This window comes from Crocuta crocuta, unplaced genomic scaffold, assembly GCF_008692635.1.
Source record: "Crocuta crocuta isolate KB4526 unplaced genomic scaffold, BGI_CrCroc_1.0 scaffold107, whole genome shotgun sequence".
Classification (NCBI taxonomy): Eukaryota; Metazoa; Chordata; class Mammalia; order Carnivora; family Hyaenidae; genus Crocuta; species Crocuta crocuta.
Window position 1 is genome coordinate 3,355,433 of NW_027531877.1, and position 13,434 is coordinate 3,368,866.

Here is a 13,434-nt window from a genome sequence, read left to right on the forward strand (position 1 = left end):
TTTGTATTTTAAACAAATTTCATGAATGCTTGTCTCTTTCTGGGCAAAAGATGTACATCACATATTAGTAATCCCATCTATATTTCCTGATGGATTACCTGTACAGGAACTATCTACTTAGTATGTGTAAAGTGCTCTTGCAGCTGGGGGGCATGCTCTCGGTACCGTTTTCTATACAAGTTTTCCACAAACAGGGTTGCTTACATAGTGGATGACTTCACTCTCATCCCCTCAGATTAGGAGTTTACATTTTCTAAGTGCCCCCATGTCCCCATGTACAAACTTCACACTCACTCAAATTCTTTCTAACACTGCAAAGGAAGGTTATAGCTGAACATGATGACAATAACATGACTACATACTTGGAGGAAATGAAAAATATAACTGATAGAAACTTCTTGACAGATTTTTAACAAGATAAATCTAATCCTGATCTGGATCANCTGGGGGGCATGCTCTCGGTACCGTTTGCTATACAAGTTTTCCACAAATAGGGTTGCTTACATAGTGGATGACTTCACTCTGATTAGGAGTTTACATTTTCTAAGTGCCCCCATGTCCCCATGTACAAACTTCACACTCACTCAAATTCTTTCTAACACTGCAAAGGAAGGTTATAGCTGAACATGATGACAATAACATGACTACATACTTGGAGGAAATGAAAAATATAACTGATAGAAACTTCTTGACAGATTTTTAACAAGATAAATCTAATCCTGATCTGGATCAGGCTTTGACCAACTTAAATGGTGGTGGTGCTATTATCTTGTAGTGTGACTTCTCTGTGCCCAGTCTTCCTCATCTACTTCTCATCCTGTCATTCTACCAATCTCATGTTGCATCTGCCCTGTCTCATAAAGACTGTGTGTGTGAAAGGAGTCTGAAAGATACCAGGCAAGAATACAAAGGATAACATTTCTATAAACAGAATCACATATAATGAGCAGAATTAGATTTCAACTATAAATGTATACCAACTTCTCCTAGCCTATTATTCTTGAATAACCTCTACAAACCATTTTAAGTGGGCCTGGTTTTTGTGACTTAAGTACGATAAAAAACTGTAACATACTTTTTGCAACTCTACTTGATACCATTTGCCTCCTGTCAAATGTGGTGGGTAGGGTATGGCATAAAAGTGAAAGTGGGGTTAGTGCTAAACTCTGGAGCCCTGGCTCACTTCTCTCTGGGAAGAGGTTTAAAATCTCTCTAAATCACAGAACTAGCAAGTGTTAAAATACTCTCTCTTCATTAAGTGCCTCTAAAACAGGGTATTCTCTGATATTAATTAACCTCAACATGTACAGTTCTGGGTGGGGTTTTATTTAAGTACTGCCTGTGTCTTCTCAGTTAGTTTGTTTAAACAGCTACTAGAAGAAAAACCTTCCAATCTTGGCCTACTTAAAAATAAAAGCAAAGCATATTAAAACACATTTTAAGTTGGAGATATAAAGTGCTTCTCATCAACCAAATTCTCTAAAATTTTAACAAAAAGGGTCAATGTTTATATATACAAAAAAAAGGCAAAGAATTTTTAAAATGGTTAAGATGCTTTGGCATTCATTACTAGCTTTTAACCGGGCACTCTTAACTGCTGAATTTGTGAAATGGATCTTCAAACAGACTGTGAATAATGACAGAAAGCAAATTTTTGAAAATTTACTTATCATTCTATAATGTTCAAAAATATATTTTTTAATCTGCAAAATTAAAACTCTAGAATTCCATTTAGTAGCTGGCATCAGTACATCAATGGAAGAGAATGTCTAATATTTCATGTTGGCAAGATTAGAATTCAGCCCACTAGTTTTTTAGTTGGTTTTGGTCAGACAACAAAAACTGGGTTTATACAGTTATGCTACCTAACACTCTCCTTATGCTGTCAGCTGAAGTAGAGGGTCTAGACCTTGCTCATCTAATTTTTTTTTACCTTCACTCTCTCTCAGCCACTTTATTTGGTGACTATTCTCATTAAAATCAGTAGAGCTGTGCTAAGTACATCACTGTTTATTTAAAGACCGTCTGTTGTCTAGCTACAGAAAACTTACAAATTTCAGACAAGCTTTCTGTTGTTCTTCAGTGCAAACATGCTGAAACAGCACAAAATTATTCAGCTATTCAGAGGATGAAGTCAGTTTTTGTAGTGCTTGAAAGTAGAATCCCAGATATTCTGGAAGGGAAACCGCCCACGTGGGAGGCCAGTTTATTGTTGTCCTTAAGGGCAAATGATCATCTTCTGTGAGTGAAGATTAACAGTTAAAGTTAGCTTTAGTTTACAGGTACTGGTGAAGTTTTAACAGGACCCAGTCTCTCACTGAGGCATGTAGCCACCTCGTCTGACAGTCTGGGGTAAGTAGCTTTTGGGCATTCCTTCATCAACTTCAGCCTCTATCCCAACTGTTTCAAATCTCTCTATCTGTCCCTCAGTACGTGGACCAAAAGCATCTGCTACAGAAATTTCTTGAAACATTTTCATTTGCCCAGATCCGTAGGACTGTGAAATATCTGAAATCTGCTGTTTGAGTCTAACAAAATCTTCTTCATTGACTGATGAAACATGCTTTGACTTTTCAAAATGTGAAATATCTGGACTGGTTTCATGCTGACTGCAGTTCTGTTTGAAATACTGTTGCCTGGGCAAACTGCCAACACTGCTCTCTGTGTTATCTACCAGCTGTAGATCTTCTGGCCGCTCTTCAGAATCTAACAAGGGTTGAGTGGACTCGGATCTTGAGAAGACTTGGACTGACGGAACCTGGTGTCTGTAGCCACTGTGCACCACTGTGGAATACTGGACGGTGCCTGAGGTGTTCTGGGCAGACTCATTTTCCTCACTGCTAGAAATGCTGGGCCTAGAGGACGACATGCACGAAGACCCTCCAATACCACTGCTGTGTCCTTCAGTACTGATTTTTTCCTTCTTGAATAGGTCCAGTGATTTCAGATCTTCTGGAAAAGGCTTTTTGTCATTTGCTGCTTCTATTTCCACAACACTTACATCAGTGAAATTGCCATCTGAATACATTTGATCTTTTGTATTAAAATTATGCTAAGGAAGAAAGAAAAAATGTATTATCTATGGCATAGGTTCATTTAGAAACTATGAAATATATATGGCAAATTCTAGTTAAAGCCACAGTGAAATGCATCTCTGAAACTTCACAGTAATTTGGTGCAGACATAATCTGTAGCACTAAGCACTGTCAACTAGCTCAACTGCAGATACTGTGAAATGATTCTAAGAAGTATGAATCAGAGTGGGCTTCCTCAATCGTTAAATTTTGATAAGCTACTGCTGTACAAACAGTATTTCACTACTACAGAGCTGCAGACTAACTGGACAGAAAAACTAGAAAACATGAAAAGTTCAAAGAATTTAGGTTTCTAGAAATCACTGCAACAGTATGAAACTGATACTGTTTGATTTTAATATCTGATCCAAAATCTATTTACCATATACTAGTATTTACATATTAAGTTTTCAATATGCAAGTTCAGTGAAGTGTTTTTCATGTTTTGGGAACAGAATAAGGAATATAGAAATATGCTATTTTATCATTTTCTTTTCAATTTGGTCTTCTCAGTTGGTTCAACTCTATAAAAGTACCCTGAAATGCCCAAGTATAAACAAGTCAGAAACACTTTATCTTACCCTAGGAGGTGTATGAGGTGACCACTGGGCAATATGACTCTTTGAAGGATCTGGAACATTAGGCCAGATATGTTTTTTAATTCTGGAGAGAAAAGAAATACAGTATCTGTGGAACCACATGTAATAAACAATGAATAGTTCCTAATTCCAATTCTAGTCATAATGAAAAATAATAGTATTCAATTTAAAAAAGTGAAATAAAATTCTACAATAAAAAACAAAGCGGAACAAAGTCACAAAACTTTGGTACACCCCCCCGCCCAAACCACAAAAGAAGCAAAAATGTTCAATTTCCAACTAAAACCACGTAACACATAGCCACTAGATAAAATATGATAAATGTGACTTTTCACAAGAATATTTACCTTAATATAGTCCCTATCCCAAAGTTAGAGGTCCCTAAGTGTGTTTAAGTATACAGGAAGTGAGTCATCTTGAGAATGACTCCCCTATGCAAACAACTATAAAATCTACGTGTAATGTCTCCGACTGTATTTCAGTTGTTTTACATAAATTGAATTAAAAAGTTTTTAATGTTTATTTTTGAAAGAGAGACAGAGCATGAGTGGGGGAGGGGCAGAGAAACGGGGCCACAGCATGTCAAGCAGGCTCCAGGCTCTGAGCTGTCAGCAGAGCCAGATGAGGGAGGGGCTCAAACCCAAGAGCCTAAGTCAGAAGCTTTTTTTTTTTTTTTTTAAACCAGGTTCCTATGAATCCAAGGGCTAGGTTTTCTTTCTTTTTCTTTTTTTTTACAAATAGTTTATTGTCAAATTAGTTTCCACATAACACTCAGTGCTCATCCCCACAAGTGTCCTTCTCCATGCCCATCCCCCCGTCCCCCCCACATCCATCAGTCCTCAGTTTTTGTCAGCATTCAAGAGTCTCTCATGGTTTGCCTCTCTCCCTTTCCCCCACCATTTCCGCCCTTCTTCTCCCCCTTGTTCCTCCGTCAAGTTCCTCCTAATCCTCCTATACGTGCAAACATATGATATTTGTCCTTCTCTGCCTGACTTATTTCGCTCAGCAGAACACCCTCAAGGTCCATCCATGTTGCTACACATGGCCAGATTTCATTGTTTCTCATTGCCATGGAGTATTCCATGGTATAGATAAACCACATCTTCTTGAGCCATTCATCTGTTGATGGACACTTGAGCCTAAGTCAGAAGCTTAACCAACTGAATTTTTAAATTAACATTCTTCCCACAAAGAAAATCTCAGGCTCAAACTGATCTTTGTGAATTTTAGCAAACACTTCAACAGAAATAGTATGAATACTATATAAATTCTCCTAGAAAACAGAGAAGGTAATGTGTCCCCATTAATTTGAGGAGGCCCTTCATTTTGTGAAGTAATCAGTATCACCTGATTTCAAAAGTAAATGAACAAACCACCAAAAAGGACCAGTATCTCTCATGAAATATAAATGCAAAAATTAACATACTGAATCCAGAAAAGTCTAAGAAAGGCAAGGACAGTTTAACATGTGGGAAAAAACCAATGAATAAAATTCACCATACACAGAGAACTTCCTTAACTTAAAACCAACATCATATGCAATGGTTAGAGACTGAATGCTTTCTCCCTTAAAATTGAGAATAATGCAAAGTTATTACTTAACCAATCTAATAAAAATAACTGAAAGGATAAACATCAGAATAACCATGTTTACATAAGCAGCAGGACTATGTATGTGGAAAATGCTTAGGGGCCCAAACAAGTACTAGAGTAAATGAATTTATCAAGGTCTTAGTAGACAAGGTCTTTATATTTAAAACAAAATTAACTGCATTTCTATCTCTAGCAATGAACAATTAGAAAGTAAAAATTTCTAAAAATGCCATTAATAGTTATATAAAAAATATCTGGGACTAATATAACAGAAGATGCACAAGGCCACCCAATGAAAACCACATAACAGTGCAAAAGAAAATTAAAGAAAACCTAGACAGAGAGAAACTAACAGGGGCATCTGGGTGGCTCAGTTGGTTAAGCATCATCTGACTCCTGATTTCAGATCAGCTCATGATCTCAGAGTCCTAAGAGTTTGAGACCCCCACAGGGCTCCATGCTGACAGGGCAGACAGAGCCTGCTTGGGATCCTATTTTTTCCCTCTTTCGGCCCCTCCCCACCTCAAAATAAATAAATAAACTTTTAAAAAATTAACATATTAATGGATTGACTCATGTGACTTACAAATATTGTGAACTCATGTTCAGATTGTATATTTCCCCCTAATTTGATCTATACAGTTGATAAAATCTCAACTAGCATTGTACTAGGTGTTTTTTTAAAGGAGTTTCCTTTTCATATAAACATTAGTATCAGCTTACCAAATAACCTAGTCAAAATAATTTTGAAAAACAACCTATTAAAAGAATTCTAAATGCTCTCAAAACTTAAAGAGCTATAAAAATGAATACTGTGTGGTACTGGCATGAATAGACATATAGATCAATGGAAGAGAATTGAGAGTCCACAAATAAATCCAGACTTACAATGACAATTGATTCTGGCAAAGCTATCTAGGCAATACAATGGGGAAAAAAGTATTTTCAATAACTAATGCTCGAACAACTAGGTATCTATGGGGAAAAAAAAATCCCCTGACTTCACACCATGCACAAAAATTAATTCTGAAAAGATCATCAACATATGGCTAAAATGATTAAAGTTACAGAGGAAAATAAAGGAGAACATATTTGTGACACTGATTTAGGCCAGATTTGCTACATAAGACATAAAATGCAAGAATCACAAAGTGATAACACGCACTTCATCAAAATTAAAAACTTGGATTTTCTAAAGTCACAGTGAAGAAAACGAGAAACCACAGCCTTAAGACCAGACCTTCCACAACATATTTGACAAAAATTTGGTCACCAGAATATATAAAGAACTCTTTCAGCTCAATATTTCAGCAAACCACCCACTGGATAAAGGGCAAAATATTTCAGAAGATATATCACAAAAGAATATAGATAAATGGCACATGGAAAGATCCATTACTATTTACTAGGGAAATGTCAATTAAAACCACAGCGAGGTAACATTAATAAGAGGCTAAAACTAAAAACCCTGACAGTGCCAAGTAACAGTACTGTGTAACAGCTAAAACTCTCAGGGTGCTGGTGACAATACATGATGGTACGTCTGCTTTGAAAACCAGGTGGACAGTTTCTTATGAAGTTATATATGTGCTTACTATGTTACCCAGCAATTCCACTACTAGGTATTTACACAAGATAAATAATAAGATAAGCCCACACAAAAATCTGCAGCTGAACGTTCATGGCAACGTTATTCAGAATAGACCCAAATTAAAGGAACAACCTGAACTTCCATAATAGATGTATGAACAGTTTTTGATATATCTGTACTATAGACTATTTAATAAATAGAAAAATATTAGTAAATGCAACAACATGGATGAGTCTCAAAAACATGCTAATTGAAAGACATCCTATAAAAAGACTACATATTACCTATTTATATGAAATCCAGAAAAGGCAAAACTAGTCACAGAAAGCGCATCAGTGATTACCTGGGGCTAGAGGTTGAGGGAGACGAGAGATGATAAAACAGAATGATGAAACTTTTTAGGGTAATAGAAATTATATCTATGTTGATTGTGGTGGTAGTTACATATCTATACACAGCTATAAATATTCATCAAACCTTTATACACTTAAAATGAATGAATTTCACTGCATGTCAATTATAGCTCAATAAACCTGGGGGGAAGAACTGCAAAAATACAAATGGGGTACTTACAGGTCTCGCTTATTAAAGCAGAACAATACTCCCAAAAGGGTTGTCAATAGAAATGCTAGGCAAACAGGCACAACTATGGCTTCAATTTCTCCTTGAGCTAAAAAACAGAAAGGGGTAAGAAGGAAAATAAATGTCAACACATGTGCTAACAGAAATAATGAAACTCCCCAACCAGATGGCTGTTGAAAAGATGAAATACCATCCTGTTTTTATAGCCCTTTCAAACTAAAAGATTGTTTCCTGCCACCTGACCCCCCTTGGTAAATCATATCCTAGCCCCTTGTACCTAACACAGTAAGCTGGCCACAGAGTAAGCATAAACTCTATGTTGGTTAGGGGAATAAAATGACTAGTTCAGTTTTCTGGACAGATAATCTATCCAAAAAGTTAGAACTTTCAAACCTAACCATTTATTACATTTACGATCTGCATTCAGCAAGAATCTTATCAAACGTTTATCTCTGAAATCTGTGAGTGAGTGCTGGGCAGGAGTGGAAAAATTACAAAACAATCCTTTTAAGTGAGATACACATGGAATCCTCTATAAGGAATAAAAATAAAGAGTTCAGGCAAAATTTTCAATAGTTACTTACAAGTTTCAAAAAGATGGGTGTATCTGGTATACAGCTAAGAATTTACAAGACTCTTAAATATAAGGAGTGGCAGAAGTAGGAGTATTATCACCTAAAAACCAACAAGCCTAAGATTTCTAAATTAGCAGATAATCCTCAATCCGCATTGGGGGCTGCATAAGAGGGCTTACTTAAGCAATGAATCACTAAGTGGACAGTTTATATTGGAGCTATTTCTTAATGATTTACCTTATGGCTGTCTCTGGTTAACTCCTCCAACCTCTTTATAATTAGTCTTTTATGGTAAAAATTTATAAAAGTAATACTGCAGTCATACTATTTACTTAGTCTAATCTTTGCATCACACATATCACTTTACAAGTAACTTTATATTCTACAAAGCCTAAGAGATATCAGTAAATCAGATCAATGCTCGGAAATTAACTGGAGGCTGGCACACTTGAAACTGAGGTTTTCATATAGGTGCCAAATCAAATTCAGGCAGAACCTTTTATTACTGATGCCAAACTTACTATGTTTTCATGTTTTGGGCCTTTGCTCATTCTATCCGAAGATGCCTCCTTCTATTTATCCACATCTTAACTCTGAGACTCAAGTATTCACTCCTCTATATAATCTATGAAGATGAAAGTCCCCCCTACTAATTATCTTCAAATTTCTACTCTATTTATTGTCTACATGGCCCAATTGCCTTTCTATTTAATTACTTATGTTGTATTTCTTCAAATAAAGTCCTTTGGGAGCAAGGCCCATGCCATACGAAGAAGCCATAATAAGTCCATAAACGATAAACAGATCAGTGAAAAAAGTAGATGACCAAGTAATCCTAACAAGTATGATCTAATTTTGGGGACAAAATATAGAAAATAATGGAAGGATATGCAAATATGTTGATATTATTCTGGATGAGGTATTAGGAGTGATTTTTCTTCTGCTCTGTACTTTACTGTATAGTCTAAAGGCCTATATAGTATACAGTGTATACTTCTAATGAACATCACTTTCATTAGTCAAATATTTTAAAAGTTTATTTTTTACCTAAATATCAATTTCAAATATTACTTGTTAGATATTTTATTAACCTGTCACTACAAAATCTTATTCCAAAAACTATTCATTACTGGCAATCACAGCAAAGTTCCGGATCTTTTAATATCTTTTTTTTTTTTAATTTTTAATGTTTATTTCTGAGAGAGAGACAGCATGAACAGGGGAGGATCAGACAGAGACGGAGACACAGAATCTGAAACAGGCTCCAGGCTCTGAGCTAGCTGTCGGCACAGAGCCTGACACGGGGCTCGAACTCATGAACTGTGAGAGCATGACCTGAGCTGACGTCAAACACCCAACCAACTGAGCCACCCAGGCGCCCCTTTTATTATCTATTTTATGTAGTCACTGATTCATTTTCTCATTCAGCCATCATTCAATAACAAGGAATATAACTTACTATTTAGCATTCACTGTGTTGGTACTTGGCGGTGGGGGGTTACAAATACAATTATAATAAAATAAGGTAATTTCTATAATGATTCCAAATGTAGTAGGAACAAGAAAGAATGCAGCTTAAGACTGCTTTAAGGAGGCTAGAGGAACAGTCAAAACAAGAAAAAGTGACTGGGGCTACACACTGGGAAAAGACAGAAAAAGATGGAGAAAATAATGAGAAGCACTGGGCCAAGGAAAGAGATTATGAAAGGGCATGTGAAAGTAGTAATTAGAAAGCATGGTCAATAGGATTTTACACTTGGCTCATGTAAGCAAAAAAACTCATTTAAGCAAAAAATACTCATGTAAGCAAAAAAGAAACTGTCCACAATCCTTATCTAAATTTGTGACTTTGGCAAAGTTGGATGGTTGTGGCAGGGAACAAAAAGAAATGTATTTGGGAAAGAGAGGATGGTTAAAGTCACAGAGAGTTTAAATAGGCAGGTAATAAAATATAGGGCTGAGAACAGTGATCTGGAAAATACAAACCATTTTTAAAAAGCAGAGTGAAAAAAAGACCAAGAAGGAAATATCTGAGAGAGGGAGAAGACTCAGGAGAGTGTTAATATATGCACGCAGACAGACAGACAGACAGACAGACACACACACACACACACACCCCACACAAAGGTGAGATGAACCAGTGGAAGAGGCAGTTTCAAGGATAGAAAAGCCAAATGAGTCAAATGCTGAGAAGTATAGAAATAAGAAGACTAAAAAGCATGCACTGGATATAATAACTAAGAGGTCTTCCCTGAGTGACATTAGGGAGCTTTCAGTGGATTGGTGGGTTGGAAGCCTGATTTCAGTAGGTTAAAGACTAAGCTGGAGGAATAGAAGTGGAGCCTGAGAGGCTGGACTAGTCTTTCCAACAACAAGGAGTAAGACAAGAAGAAAAGAGACCACATTTGACTTTTGCCAGTGGAAAGATGAAACCGTTTAGAATGCTACACAGATTCTTTTGGCATTTAGAGTACAGATGAAGTCAGTCAGAAGCAGTTAATAACAGAGCCGAGTTCTGATGGTTTAAAGAAACAATCCAAATGAGATAAACAATACAAAACCCATAATTTACAAATAATTATTTCTATGGATCCAAAGATGCACTTTTAACAAAGTTTTAGCTTATCAACAAAGTCCATATTTAGTCTGGCTTAAAAAAAAATGAAGAAAAGAATAAATCTCATTATTTCTTACCAAACTTTGGTGTAGTAAACGTGAATTCTGGGCCATCTTTTCCACCTTCGTCTGTGTATGCTGCCATCCGTACCATGTACAAGGTGTCACTGGTCAAAGAGGACAGTGTATATTCTGTGTGGGAGGAATCCACATTCACAGCTGCAAGAAATGAGTAAGTGTTCTTTATTCAACTACTCGATGTTTCTGCTTGATTTGGCTTTTGACACAGCAAAAGTATTAAAAAGGAATGTATTTTCCAGAAAACAATTTTCTTATCTCTGCCGGAATATTTTTCTCCCATAAGCACAACACAGATTTCTTTTAATAGGTACATTCTCAGGTGTCTCTTTTCTGAGAATAGTATACTCTACTTAAGATGTGTAACATAAAAAGATGAGACTTAACATTTAAAAGCTTAAGAAAAAAACTAATAATTCTTAATAACTGATACAGTTTATTACCAGTTTCATTTCCAATGATGGTTCTATAAAATATAGTATAATTTCGGATAAATCCATTCTGAACATCAACAGGAAGTTGGTCCCACTCTAAGACAGCTTCATTTTTTCCCACCTTTTTTGTCCGAACAGTAGGTCCTTTGGAAGGGGCTAAAACAAAATAAAGTATTTGGTAAATGAAAATTATTATGATGTAGGAAGTCATTAGCATTTACTAAAATTTCATGATTATTTGAACATCATGAGACACACTCTTATTTTAAAAAGAAAAAAATGTCTTTGTTGATATAAAACTCAACATATTTCAAAGAAAAGGAGTTCACACTTACGAGCTTGTTTAAGGTATGCCTTTATAGACTCGGGGCTTCCTGGTCCATCAGTATATACTGGAGTAACTGTTATCAAATAACATTTGCTCTCTGCTAGGTTCCCTGAAGAAAGAAGAGGAGAGTAAGCATTTTTCTTCACATAACAAAAAATTCTAAATTCCATTATTTATTTTTACATTATAGATTTCATGACTATTGAACTTTTAAACTATAGCTTTTTAAGTAAGCACTGTCTTTTGTGTACTGGATTCAAACTTAACTGAATAAAGCTTTTCATGAAAGTAAAAGCTTACTTTTATTGTCAATACAGTGGATTAAAAGATATATTGTCAGTAAAAGTACTTATATTTATATTCAGGATTTACAAAACATTGATCTCAAATTATCACTGGTCTTATAATCTTACATTGTTTGTACATCTTAACTAATTCTTTGAGAACTGCCTAATAACCCATTTATTATAAGAGCTAGGGAAAGCATTAATGACCCTGGTTTGTCAAACCAGGGGAAAAAAAAAGAATTAGTGCCATTTCCCCCAGAAAGTAATATTTAAAAAGCCATCTTGAATACCTCCTTTATTTATAATCTCTCCAAATTAAATCTTTTTTATACAGCATTTTATCTGACCACAACAGAAAGTTATTTGTTATACTTTCAACAAGAACTTTTATTTCCTTAACTATTACCTATAAAATTATATATGAAAGCTCCTTTGCTTTCTTAAAAAATTTTACTTTTTCTGGATGACTCAATATTATTAAGAAGATGAAGAATTTTTATATTCTGTTGTAACACAATGATGTTACCCGGACTACCAGTTACTACCAATGTGTCTTCTCTCTAGCTCCATCTTGCTTTTATTTTGCTAAGGCTGATAAACTAGACAACCACATTTATTACATTTTTTAAAAGTTTATAATGTATTTTTGAGAGAGACAGAAACAGTATGGCAGAGAGGGGCAGAGAGATGGAGAGACAATTCCAAGCAGGCTCCACACTGTCAACACAGAGCCTGATGCAGGGCTCAAACTCAAAACAGTGAGATCATAAACAAAGCTCACAAATTTTATGGCAGATATGTCTTTGATTAGAGCTTTTCTATGATCAGTCATATTAATCATAGCTGAATTCTAATGGTTATCCTTCTTTACTAAATAAAACACATACAAGCTAAGTATTTTGTCTTTAAAGTTGTTCTCTTTAAAGCCACATAACAAAGCTGTACCTTAAAATGCAGACAGTCTACCACTTTGGAGCTCTACAGTATCATTGGAACTTCAATTTAAAAGATGTAAGGAAATCTGTTCTAGTTCTGCTTCCCCTACACAACAGCTTTAAGAGGTGAACGAGTCATTCATATGTTATAGGAAAACACTGAAGGATGAGGGAGTTAAATCAGGTAAAGAACCATATAACTAATTTCCAGCAGAGATCGGATTATCTTATATTTCTCTTTTACCTAACAGTTTTGTAAGTTCTCCTTTGATGATGAAAACACTGAACTACAAATAGAAGATTCTATTAACTCCACTTTGTCCATAAACAGACCCTGCAGTTTAGCAAGATTAAATGTGTCTTGATGAGTCACACATATAGAAAACTATATGTAACTTATAACTGTCAGACACTGAAAATCTTTTCAATAGATCACAACATCTATAAAGCAGAAAACATGTAAAAGAAAAAAATCTGTCTGAAGAGTTAGATAAAGGATTTCAACTTAAGTTTTTCCTAGCTAGGTATACCTCTTAGATAGGTGCGCTGTACAAAACCATCTTCTTGTTGCCACTCTGGGATACACGGCGATTTATCTGATAATACACACCACTCAAGTATATACTTATTTACAGATTCATTTGGAGCAGTCCATTCTACCCAAAGCATATTATCTTTGGGAAATGCTTTAAGATCCGCGACAGGACGAGTAGCTTTAAAACAAGATTTGAAAAGCGATGTG

At 35.6% G+C, this 13,434-nt stretch overlaps 1 protein-coding gene across 4 annotated transcripts in view; it reads right to left on the minus strand.

The window, feature by feature from the left end:
• Positions 1–1,995: 1,995 nt before the first annotated feature.
• IL6ST (interleukin 6 cytokine family signal transducer) overlaps positions 1,996–13,434 on the minus strand; it is a 51,008-nt gene continuing 39,569 nt past the window's right edge. For all 4 annotated transcript variants that reach the window (XM_077772975.1, XM_077772976.1, XM_077772979.1 and 1 more), the window contains 7 exons: positions 13,223–13,405; positions 11,478–11,579; positions 11,152–11,298; positions 10,709–10,849; positions 7,431–7,527; positions 3,656–3,737; positions 1,996–3,052 (listed from right to left, as the gene is read on the minus strand). In XM_077772975.1, coding sequence (XP_077629101.1) covers positions 2,315–3,052; positions 3,656–3,737; positions 7,431–7,527; positions 10,709–10,849; positions 11,152–11,298; positions 11,478–11,579; positions 13,223–13,405 — 1,490 coding nt within the window. In that variant the 3' untranslated portion in view covers positions 1,996–2,314. The remainder of the gene's footprint in view (positions 3,053–3,655; positions 3,738–7,430; positions 7,528–10,708; positions 10,850–11,151; positions 11,299–11,477; positions 11,580–13,222; positions 13,406–13,434) is intronic.